General features: G+C 35.9%; 1 protein-coding gene across 6 annotated transcripts in view; it reads right to left on the reverse strand.

Annotated features, from left to right (window-relative positions):
- Positions 1–4,854: 4,854 nt before the first annotated feature.
- Positions 4,855–12,886, reverse strand: part of USP28 (ubiquitin specific peptidase 28) — a 73,103-nt gene continuing 65,071 nt past the window's right edge. For 5 of the 6 annotated variants that reach the window (XM_051987001.1, XM_051986997.1, XM_051986998.1 and 2 more), the window contains 6 exons: positions 11,915–12,093; positions 11,722–11,800; positions 10,487–10,566; positions 9,772–9,895; positions 7,044–7,239; positions 4,855–6,041 (listed from right to left, as the gene is read on the reverse strand). In XM_051987001.1, the coding sequence (XP_051842961.1) occupies positions 5,866–6,041; positions 7,044–7,239; positions 9,772–9,895; positions 10,487–10,566; positions 11,722–11,800; positions 11,915–12,093 (834 nt within the window). In that variant the 3' untranslated portion in view covers positions 4,855–5,865. Of the gene's footprint in view, positions 6,042–7,043; positions 7,240–9,771; positions 9,896–10,486; positions 10,567–11,721; positions 11,801–11,914; positions 12,094–12,886 lie in introns of those variants that run through there. The other variant, XM_051987002.1, reaches the window with a different exon arrangement.

The following is a 12,886-nucleotide window of genomic DNA, read 5'->3' on the forward strand; positions in this document are numbered from 1 at the left end:
TTTCCTTTCTTTTCTTTTTTTTTTTTTTTTTTTGGTCTGAGGCAATTGGGGTTTGGTGACTTGCCCAGGGTCACAGAGCTAGGAAGTACTAAATGTCTGAGGCCAGATTTGAACTCAGGTCCTCCTGACCTCAATGCTGGTGCTCCATCCACTGCACCAACTAGCTGCCCCATCCACTTCTATTTAAAAACATTCCTATTTGCAATTCACAATCAGTGTGCTTCTCAAATTGTGCCTCTGACATTATACAGAGGAAGTAGCAGAAATAATTCATGTTTATCTCATTTAAAAGAAGAACACCATATTCCATGACTGTAGACTCCACCATGAGCACTAATTCACCTGGGTCATAATGGGTACCATCAACTGAACATGAATGGATTAGTACCAGTATCTGTCAAAACTACAAAAGGTCATGGGATATTAGGGATACAAGGAACTTCAGCGATAATCTAATCCAACCCCATCATCAGGGTTTCAGAGAGTTGGAGGAAGTTGTTTCAGGTCACAAAGCCAGTTAGATGGAGATCTGGGAGTAGAACTCCCAATACCATACTTCCTTAACACCAAACTTACTATTTATCTTCACTGATGTCTTGGATTTAATCTGTAATCTAAAAAGTAAGACATCCTGACACTGTGTGACACCCAAACTAGTTGAGAATGAGGATTGTTTTAATTCATTGTACTTGTATTCCAGTATCTAGAACAATGTTTGGTGTGTAGCAAGTGCTTAATAAATGCTTATCATGTGGAGAGTTTGTTTTAAAAATGTTCTCATTTCAGATGTCTAAAACAAAAATTGAATCTGCTTGCCTCTATTTGGATAGACTTAGAGGCCATCCCACCTAAAGACCTCACCAGCCCCAATGCACTATGGAACAATAAATCAAACACTTTGCAGCATAAGCATGCTAGATGTGACTAAGTTTCCTGACAGAAGTAGCCTTCTGGTTTACAGAGAATTCACTTTGCTATATTATATTGCTCAAATTGTTATCCTCACTGAACCTCTTTTATTCTGGGCCCCTCACTGACATAGATTGTCTACATTTCAATCAATTAAGTCCAAAAGCATTTATTTTGAGTGCTCACTATGTGCCAGGCAAAGTGTTAAGTGCTGGGATACACAAAGAGGGAAAAGATAGTCCCTGCCCTCAAGGCTCACTAGCTAATGGATTTTATTTGAATTTATCACAGAAGTCTCATAACTAATTCACTTTAAAAAAGGACATCACACAATCAAGGGAAAATAGGTGCTACAGCTCCAGTTTATTGCTGGAAAGGTTAAGCTGTCATTTAGGGAGTTTACAATGAGGAAAGTATTTCGATGACTTTCTCTACTAAAAAAAGTCTGCACCAATTAATCATTATGTATTTAACAGATGTTTAATAAAATCCTAAAGCATCTCACTAAGAATTCTAGACCCTGGATACTCAGATAATAACTGAGGATGAAAATTTTCTCTCCATATCTGGTCATGGTAGCATGGTATGAGATTTAGAGAACAGATTTAGTAGAGTTCCAGGGGAGCACTATCTTTCCCCCTAAACTCTCCCCTCTTTAAATTTCCACATATCCATATTTAAGGCACTTCTAACCTTACCTCAGCATTATCCTCCACTCCCCACTCTCCTTCTATCCTGCATATCCAATTATTCCACATGGCCAAATCCTGCCATTTCTATCTTACAATATCTCTTAAAAGCTAACCTTTTTTCTCTGGTCATGTAATTTTGATCTTAGTTAAGGACCTCATTGTATCTTGCCTCCTAAATGGTGTCCTCGATTTGTCTTTCCTCTCATTAGCTGCCAAATAATTTTCCTTTAACACAAATTAACCACATGACAAATTCTGGTGGTTTCCTGTTGCACATAGAAACTCCTCTACTTAGCTTTTAAAGTTTTATACAGTACAACTGCAACTTATTGGACACTTAATTCTTCCTCTTGCACACAGCAATCCAGCGAAAATGGACCTGCTGTTCCTCTTATACAAACATCTTTATCCTTTTATAGGAGCTACTCTCATATGTCTAGAAAATATTCCTTCATTACCTCTACCAAGTTCCCCTATTCCTTCAAAATGAACCTCAAATACTATGTTCTGCACAAAGCCTTTCCTGAGCCTCACAACTAATAACGGATCTCCTTCTCAAACTACCTTACATTCAAATACTTTGAATATATTTGTATTTAACTTTATATCTGTATATATTTTTATATGTATTTGTTCTACCACCAGAATGTTAGCCACTTGCAATTAGAGAGCTTAATTGTTTGTACTTGTGACATGGTATTCCATGTGTGACATGGTAGGAGTTTAATGAATATTCACTGGGTGACTGATTGCTTTTTCTCTCTACCCATCAAATCTCATCTTGAAAAATCCAAGATTAAAAAAAAATAATACCTTACATGTCATGCTAATGACCCTTCCATACTCAACTCAGCAAGAATCATAAAACCAAAGAATTTAGAGACATTTAGTTACCTAAATTTGTAGATGAGGAAACCGAGGTCCACAGATATGAAGAAATGGGTCCAAAGTTGCACAGGGATTTGAACCACACTGAGAATCCAAAAGGCTCAACATTGGAAAAACTATCCATTTGACAGTTTTTGATCCCTTTCTTAACAGGCAACGTTTATACCAATTTACATAGTGGGTTTACAGTTTACAAATTGATAACCTTATAATAATACTACAAAGCAGGTAGGCTCAAAGAGATTAAGCTTATCCTGAGCACACATGGAAAAAAATTACAAAACTAGCATGTGAAAACTAAGTCATCTTCCTCTGATCTTCTCAAACTATCAGAATATATCACTCTTATTAAATATAGTTCAGAGTCAGTCTTTCCAAAAGAAGAAATGGAGAGAAAGATTAATCTTACTTAACCAAGACACTTATCAGGTTAATACAAAGACACACAAGAGCAGACTTGGATTTATACAAGGACCCTACAACAACAGGGTTCTTGTAAGAATGGAATATAAACAAGGTTACCTATCAGAGTATAAAGAGAGATTTGAGCTCTCAAAAGTTTTTTTTTTTTCTTTCAGGGATTATTTTGCCACCTACAGTTGGAAAGTTTAGTAACTAGGCCTGGTAACCAAGGTATTCCTGGCTAATTTCCTAAATGTGGCGTGAGTACATGTTTTTGAAGTCAGGAGAATGAGAAGGACCAAAAGAAGAAAGTAAGAACTGTGTGAAGTCAAGAGAATAAAACCCTGCAACCCAAGAATCTTATTTTGGGGGTATGTGGGGATGCTTTTTTGTCTTTCCTTTAAAAAAAAAAAAAAAGGCCACACCTATACATAGTCTCTTTAAGCAGTGACAAAAGGTTATCAGGCCAAGTAATGACAGTACATATAACTCATGACATTTATGACACAAGGAAGTCTATCACTCAATTTCTCCACCCCTGGGTTTAAAGGTAACTTTTCAAAAGAGGAAGAAGCTGAAGGAAATAAGGAAACATTTCAGTTATGTCCTAAAAAGAACCTCTGGTTAGTAAAGTCAAGTCTCATACAATGTTTACTAAGCTAAGAAATGGTTGGAAGAAATCTGCCTCAAGTAGTGAACTGTGTGTTAATATAAAGGGCCTACAATTGGAATCAAAAATTGAGTCTAGTCTCAGCCTTACCAGAAAACCTAAGAAAAAGAGACTAACAGAACACCCTCTGGTGGCAGAATGTGTGTAAATATGAGATATCAAGAGAATGACTAAATTCCATATTTACTATGGATGTACCAAGAATATTGCAAGAGATGACCATCTCTAGTTCTTCTAACAGTGGGCCAAGAAATCACTGTTTTATGGAAAAGATCCATTACATAATTCCTTGTTCTTTTCTAAGCTGAAAACAAATGATGACATAGTGGATTCAATATGAATTGAACAAAAAGAAAGGCAAAGTAAGATAATGTTCAATTACTATGAAAAATTTGCTTGACAATGAGCTTTAAAATAATACCATGTCTATGTAGGGAATGGCCTACTAGGGTACCAGCAGGAAAACACTGCTAGAAAACTCAGTTTTGATGGCTGTCATAAATGGACACATTAGAGAAAATCAGGTAAGAAAATAAAGCTGAGATTCAGGGTTGTTTTTTTCTTCAGAGGAACTGATTTTACCTTACATTTCCTGTATGCTCCAGAATTTCCATCAAATCTATCTCTCTTTATCCTCTTAACTTTCTTGATGTTTTAAAAGGTGAGAAAGCAAATTGAAATATAGTTAAGCATAAATGTTTACTTAGTCCTTGGGGGAAAACAAACCAGACAACATCTATGATAGAGGTTCTTGAAGTATTTGTTAAGGGAGTCACCTGCTAGTGACAACTGGGGATCTAATTCTGACCAGCAGAATAGATCCCTTCATGTGAGAGGAAGATAATGATAAAAGAAGACTGAGAGGCAGTTGCATTGTCTGACTTCTCCTTTTCCCTCTGGCCTCAGGTTTATTTTATTCCCAATTCACAAACAACATCGACGTAAATAAAGGCTAATTTGCAATTCCTTCAAGTGTGTTATGATTCACAGATATAGGGGCTTTGGGAGAACTGACCTGCTCTTTCACATTTAGGCATGGTCCTTAACAAACTATGGTCCAGAGACCTTTAGTATCCCTGAGATCTTTTTCAGAGGTCCAAAGGTTAAAATTATTTTCATACTAAGATGTTTTAATTTCATATATATATATATATGTAGATGTAACCCACATAAACAGAAACATTTGGGGGGGTGGGTGGGGATTCTTAATAATTTTGGGATTGTGAGACCCAAATTTTGAGAACTGATGAATTCTAGGTTCAAAAAAGCAAAAGAAACATTACACACTAAAAGTAAAACAAATGCTTTTATTGCACATTTATAAAATCTGCATAGTTGTATCAAGTGTTCTTCCCTCCCACCTCTTAGCCATTTATCCTTACAATTTGGTTAAAACACAATACCCAAACAGGGGACTTAAAAAAATGGTCAACTAGGAATTTTTTTCTTCCACAATCCCCTCTTTTAGAAAAAAAAGATAAAAATGTTCATTTGTGCTTGTATCCACCCTGGACACCTACTATTGATATCAGTAAAATATTTCCAGATGCTAGAAAATCTCTAAATGGTAAACTATCATCAAAATACTACTGTGGGTAGTCAAGCTTTAAATTGACAGTTGTCAATGCTTTTGTTTCTTTCACTCAATCAGAGCCAAGTGTGAGATTTTCTGATTTATTTCAGAAAATTAAAAAAAAAAATAAAGGGAAAAAAGTAAGGAGGAACCCTCCCTTTATGACTTTCTGGTAGTCTCAGTGACATACACAGTAGCTCCATGTGCTACCCTACACCTAGAGGTCAACAGCTCTTCAGCAATCCAATCCTGACATTTCCTGTCAGAATGTTGGCATGTGTTTATTTTTCTCTCTTTCAATTAAGAATTTTAAAGGTGTCTACTGTGCGTATTTGATAAAATAACTGGTAGCTGCTCATCTGAGTTAGGCTCTGAATCACTCTTCTACTCTGCTGTCAAAAATATTTATGCCTGGAGGACATTAAAAAAGTGGCAAGTGGCTTAGACAAGCCCAAGCATTTTTGTAGGTACAAGAGGCACATAAAAGTCCCCTGAAAGAATTTGTGACCTAAGTAGTGGTTCCTGCCCCTTGCTGTAAAATAGTTCTTAAAACTTTGTACCTAAAAAGTGCAATATTGCTTTTAATCCTCTACACACACAGTACAGTTGGGTTTGGATCCAAATCTCACTTGTCCAACTATTTCCCTCCCTGAGGTGAAAACTGTGACAACACGATTCTGTGCAGCAGCTGGGTGACCAGAGACCATGTTGGGCCATGAGCAGTAGGAGGCTTACTTCACTGTCACAGCTGAAGCCCCCTGGATTGACTCCATGACTGCAGCAAACCTGCTACAGAGATCATAGGGGGAGTTGGGGCGGATGGTTGGAGGTTCTTTCAAGACTATGATTTCTGCAGAAGGGTCTAAAAGCCTGGGGAGAAACTCCCCAAGCCTCAGCTGGAGGTTTTCTGTAAAGGAAAAATTGAAGGTTAAGTCAATAGCCCAAAAAAAAAAAAAAGTAACTGATAGAGAGACAACAGACTGGTGACTCTACTATGAGATCTCTGAAGAGTTGGTGAGGTATCTAATAACACAAGCACAGAGTCAAAGTTCCAAGTGCTTTTTGCTTTTTTGGAAGAGAACAGCTGATTCTCTGAAATTAAATAACTATCTTGGGCCAACCTCAGGGAAAAAAACTTGTTTTCCAACCACAAAAGAACCAGAACTCATTGCTTCCCCACTCTTGAGCCCACCAGAAAAACAATCACATTTTACATACAATCTTATAGACCAGATCCCTCATTCTTCATTTTGCAGTTTAATAGCATCAAGATGCTACACAGTTTTCTGCTTCTTTCAAATGATTAGAATGTATCACTGTATATCCATTCACATTTAGGGACCTAAGTAAAGTTATATCATGTATGATTTGAATAAAATCAATGCATGGGAAAAATAGTTCCTAAATCATTATAATTCATAAAAATATATTTCCATATAGTTGATGAGGTCAATTTAATGCCCTTTACATTTATTAAAATAGCATCAAACTGGGTGAAACCTTTCCCCCCATATACCAGTGTTCCTCTAGCTCTGCTAAGATTTTTGCCTTCTCTCTAGAACTCCAAAATAAGATTTAGGGGAAGGGTTGAATCCCTTTACTAATTTTTTCTTCCTGAACTCATGACAGCAGAAACTAATTTAAGTTCTTAACTTCAGGATAACATGTTTGAATACAGGCACCTGTAAATTCAGGGGTCAGGCTGATGTATTGTGTTTTAGTATCCTTTACTGTTGATATGTGGGGCATTTAATTCACAGACTATTAAATTTCAAGAGAGTTCACTTACAGTTAAGATACTTGAAAATAAACTTGATGTTCTTTCCAAGGGTGAACAAGGTCATCTCACTGACTTTTGGAAGCCACAATTGTTTCCAGAAATTAGGTGAAGAGCTAAAAAATAACCTACCAGCAATATCCTGTCCAAGGTAAGAGCACCAGTGGTTCCTCATGATTTCAATAGCAGCCAAGTCATCCTTTGAGATATCATTATTTATGATGAGATGAATGCAGGGAATAATCAACTCATTCATGACATTAATGCCTTCAGTCACATTGAGCTCCTCATTGGTTTCAAATAGAGAAGCTGCCATACTGTTCAGTTTCTACAGTTAAAAGAGAAAACAAGAAGTTAAACATCAATGATGAATTAAGTCTTAACTGCCTCTTTAAGAACTCAGATCACCAAATGTAGCACATGTAAAGAAAAGATACCCTCTTTGTCTGGAAAGCTCAGAAAAAAACGACTAACACTTTAAAACTCAAATCTACTAGTTCAATAAACACTTCCATTTAAACTCCAAAGTGTTCGAATAATAGTTATACTGGATTCAAAGATTCAAGTAAAACCAGAAAGCTCAATAGATGGAGAGATTTCACCCTTTAATATCCTTCTCTTTTGTTTATTAGCAAGGCAAGAGCAGAAAAAAGGCTGAACTCCAAGTTAAGGAAAAATCTGACAAGGTACTAGAAAATACAACTGATTTGAGAGCAAGCAATTAGCAACCATTTTTAGATTTCTCTTAATGACAAGCACCTATTGGGGAAAAGGGACATATAGCTCTATAGGTGCTGAACTCATAAAAAGCCTAGACTGGAGATGCATCTTTTATGCCAGCTGACATAGGCAAAACAGCAGGACTAATTTATGCTTTCAACAAGTCTCTACAATTCACTCAAGTACAAAGATTCTCAAATTTTCTGGTCTCAAGACCCCTTTACATTAATTTTTCTTTTTCTTAAATTTTACTGATGTTGTTTTTTACATCACCATATACTACCAATCTTTTCTCCCTTTCAACAAAAGCCATCCCATATAACAGTATTTTTTTAAAAAGAAAAAAATCAGCAAAACTGATCAAAAAGTCTGAAAATATGTATAATGTGCAAAACTTACAGGCCTGCCTCCTACCTCTGCAAAGGGGAACCCATTATACTTTTACAAATTAATGAGAATATTTGAAAGAACTTTTGTTAAATAGATTGTATCTATCAATATTTTTCCATATTAGAAATGAAAACACTTTAGCAGTATTATTATAATAACAGATTTGACTTTGAAAACCCCCCAAAAGGATCTTGGGAACCCCTACAATCACACTTTGAGAGCTCGTTCTATACAGTAATGTTCACTATCTTCACTGGGAGACATCTAAAAATAGGAAGTAGCCCAGAAGCAATTCTTTTGTTCACTTCAATGATCTTTGGTCATTTCAATAAACTGTCAACATGTCAACAAGATTTATCAGTCACTTATGTACCAAGCATTATTCAAAGTATTGGGAATACAAAGAAGGTAAAAAAACAAAATAGTCACAACATAATAGCAGAGACAACATACAGATAACTGTGAACACACAATATAGAAAGGATAAATTAGAGATCAACTCAGAGGAAAGGCACTAAGATTAAAAGGGATCAGGAAAGGCTTCCTATACAAGGTGGGAATTAGCACCCAGGAAGGAATCCAGAAGGTAGAGATGAATTACAGGTATGGGATAGCAAGCAAAAATCTCTCAGTGTTGGAAGTGTCTTATAAGAAGAAAAGCAAGAGGGCCAGTGTCACTGGATCACAGAGAACATGGAAGAAAGGAAGATATAAGAAGACTGGAAAGGTAGGAAGGAGCCAAGTTAAGAAGGACTTAAGAAACTAAAAAGATAATTTTATATTTGATGTTGGAAGTAAAAAGCAATCACCGGAGTTGATTGAATAAAGTAACATGATCAAGCTTACACTTTAAGAAGATCAATCTGACACCTCAATATTAGATGAATTAGGATGGGGGAAAGAAAGCTTGGGCAAGCAGACCCGCCATCACGCAAGCTACTATAATAGTCTAAGCATGAGGTGACAAGGTCCTGCACCTGGATAGTAGTAGTATAAGAAATGCTATGAAAATAGAAACTACTGAACTTGACAAATAATTGCATACAGGGAAGTAAGAATAAGAAGTTAAGGATAACATCTAGGTTGTGAAGCTGGGTGAATGACAGAATGGTGTATCTTTGATAGAAAGGGGAGGAATTTTTGGGAAAGATGGGTTCAGTTTGGGATATGTTAATTTAAGATGTCTTTTAGACATCTAGCTGGAGACAGGAAGTTGTGAAGAGGTTGGTAGAGAAGTTAGGGCTAAATAAGTGAATCTAAGAGTACATAAAGATGATAAATGAAGCCATGGGAGCTGATAAGATCAGTAAGTGAAATAGAACAAAGGAAGAGAAGAGGGTGCAGAACTGCACTCTGAGGGACCATGCATGATTAAAGATAACAGTCAAAGAGATTAGAAAGGGAGCAGCAGGACAGATAGAAACCAGTGTCATGAAACCCCAGAGAGAACAGAATATCAAGGAGGAGATAATGATGAAGAACAATGTCAAAGGTTGTAAAGAGGTCAAGAAAAATGAATTGAATATGCTCTCATCTTGTCTTAGGTATCAAGGGGAGATAGAAAACAAGTCCGAAAACCTAAAAATAAATTGCTTCTTCTGTAGAATCTCCTGAGAAAGTCTAAAATTTATAAAGAAGACAATTGTTATTTCATAATATTTTTTTTTTGGCTGCATGGAACAGAAGTGTGTAAAGTTAAAAAAAATAATCTCAAAGCCTTACAAGCCTCACAATCAACAATAATACAAACCAGAAGGCATTTTCTTCGATACAAAGCGATCACTGATTCCTCCACTCCTCTGCTAGGCCCCTTCATTAGCAGGGCTGCATTACTCTGGTATGCATACACCAAGTAGGAAAGAGCTTCATGGCACCTAGAAGATGATGGAGAACTAATGATTGAAATGCTTAATGTCCCCATATCTAAACCTTAAACTTTACAAAAGTTCAGATATAATGACCAGTTTTTTAGTTGGTTTGGGTTTTTTTGGAAGGGGAGAGAGGAGGAGTATAGTAGGAAGGGAAGCAATATGGAGAAAAAGAAAATATCATTAGACTAGGAGTCAAGAAAGCTGGTTCCTAGTTTTGATTCTATCACTAAGTAGCTTTAACTTTAAGGTCTTATCTAGATATAGCATTTTATGATTTACTCTCAGTTATTCTAAAGAAAGCTTGGGAAGTTTCACAATCAGACTGATAAGTTGGTGAGGTAAAGTGTACCCAGCCTTATCTACTATTAGGTGAGGGTTGAGAAGAGAGAGCATTTGTGACATGTTAAGTTGCTTCTGAAGTACAGAATTAAGAGACCAACGGTGCCAGTATCACCTGAAATACAGAAGAGATGCAGAGCTGCTATATATGGCATTCATGGGAGAAGATTCAAAAGTTCACTATCATCAATCAATCAGCAAGTATTTGTTAAGTGCCTATTTCATGCCAGAATGCTAACTAAAAAGCAAACATACTTTCCATTCTGATAGAGCTCCAAGCCCGTCAAAAGATACACTGATACTTTGCGAAACAAACTGTAATCTTCGTGCCATTTCTGTAAAGGAAATAAGTATCAGTAACATAACATTTTAAATCATCAGGAGATCACTTCTGTAATTTCCAATATGGTAACAGCAAAAAACAAAACAAAACAAAACAAAAACTCTTCAGGCAATAATTATCAGATTCAAAACAAAGTTTAATTTAACATCATTTTTTAAAAATTTCCTGCTCCTCTCACTACTGACCATTGAACAAGCCACAAGAAACACTAGATAGTATAAAGCTTCTTGGCACCTTGAAAAGTGATTCAATTCACCTTAGTAATGGGAATTTTAGCAGTGAAAATGACCCTAGAGATCATCTAGTCCAGTTCTATAGTTCCTCAATTTGATAAATGAATAAAATTAGCCTCATAAAAATTAAGTGGTTTGTCTAATGTTAGAAAGCTAATCTGTGGCAGAGCTTCAGATTATATTTGCTTCATTTCTAATAACTGATCCAAGCACATGTAAGCTTAGATATAGGAGTGGATTTTTAAATTTTAGCATAAACCTATTCAGCTGTAGGGAAGATGTCAGACTATGAGAATTCCTAGCCATCCACAAAATTCTCAGTTTTAGTCTAATCAAAGGAAGATATTAACATGTGACTGGATGGTTCTAAGCAATGGCCAAATCAAGTCAATCTCAGGAGAAGTTTATTTTTTAGTTGGTTGGAATTACCTCTAGGGTACAGAATTAAGAGCTATAGTGAAACAATATTTCTCTACCAAAAATTTATTTTAAAGCACAGTAGATTTTATTTATTAATGCTTAATACTTTACAAATCAGAAGGCCCTTACCAGAAATCTAAACCACAAAAGCAAGTTTAGGCTAAAAAAAGTATAGGTCAACAAAAGTACAGTTATTTTAGAAAAAATAAAAAATCTAGTCTAACCATCTAACTTTATGATTAAGAGAACAAAGACATAGAGAAAATGATCTTGTCCAAAGGCACACAGTAGTAACTAGCAGAGATGGGACCAGAATTGCTATTTCCCACTCTTAAATAAAAACTTTTTAAGATTTTATCTAGGAAAACTACATGGAGAAAAAATAGATCACTTAAAGGGAGAATGGAATCCTTTCCAAATTCAGATTGGGTCTGCCTTAGTTACCATTAAAGGATTTAATGTTCTGGTTTAAAAATACTCTTGGAAGACTTTACCTTGTATTCTTCCATATTCATGTCATCTGGACCAATCTCCTTTAGTTTGGCTTGAGCCACCTTCATGATACTAATTGATCTGTTTTGACAGAAAACACAGAGAAATGAGAAAGTAAAGTACAAACTACTCAACCACTACAAGGAAAAGCACCAAGTCAACTCAAGGGAATGTTGCTCTTGTGCATTCTCTCACCGTTCATCATAGCTGAGGTTTTTATCTGCAAACTGTTCCAGAAGAGTCCGCTCCACCACTCGTTTTGGAGCCTCATTTTGGAAAAAGTATACAAGGACATGTTGGAGCCGAGGGTCATTGTGAGGTGTAGGGGTCTCTTTGGCCAGCTGATATAGCCTGGAATATTCTTCATGGAATGCCTGTCAAAACAGGACAGGCTTTTAGTGGAATGTCCCCCACAAATCTGAGCACAGAAATATGAATCCAATGAATCCAGGGTTTCTTATGAGTAAAACACAGATTAATCATGGATGATCATAAATGTGACAATGTTCGGTATGAAATGTATGAGTTATTTGGTAGGGCATAATAAAGAAAAGCAAATGTAATTCTCAAGTAGCATGAAAAAGTATTCATCTTTTTCACAAAGACCTCTGAACTGCAAATGTTGGATTTAAAATGCTTTGGGGCAAGCACTGAGGTTCCTCAAATTTAAAAAAAAGGTTATTTATGTTTCAATTTTACCCACATCCTTTAAGAAATTGTGCCCATCGTGTTTAAATTATATTCGATTACTTGCTGCCTAGGGGAAGCAAGGGAGATAAATTTGGAATACAAGGTTTTGTAAGAGTGGAAGCTGAAAACTATCTTTGCGTGTATTTTGAAAATAAAAAGCTATTATTATTAAGAAAAAAATACCTAATAAAAAAATTGTGTCCCTTACCAACCTAAGCATGAACACACCAAAGACTTTTAATGTGCATTAATGTAGGAAGTCTTTTGAATATTTTGGAATGGACCATAAACTAACTATTACATATTATCTTAGAGAGTTGCCTGAAGCAAAAAGAGATTAAGTCACTTGTAATTTTTCCAGTTACTGAACTAACATGAATCAGGATAACATTTGAACCCAGATCTTCTTGATCCCAAGTCCAACATTTTTATCCATTGTGGCATTCACTCTCTCATCTACTCTACATCTCTCAAATT

Source organism: Antechinus flavipes, chromosome 3, assembly GCF_016432865.1.
Source record: "Antechinus flavipes isolate AdamAnt ecotype Samford, QLD, Australia chromosome 3, AdamAnt_v2, whole genome shotgun sequence".
Classification (NCBI taxonomy): Eukaryota; Metazoa; Chordata; class Mammalia; order Dasyuromorphia; family Dasyuridae; genus Antechinus; species Antechinus flavipes.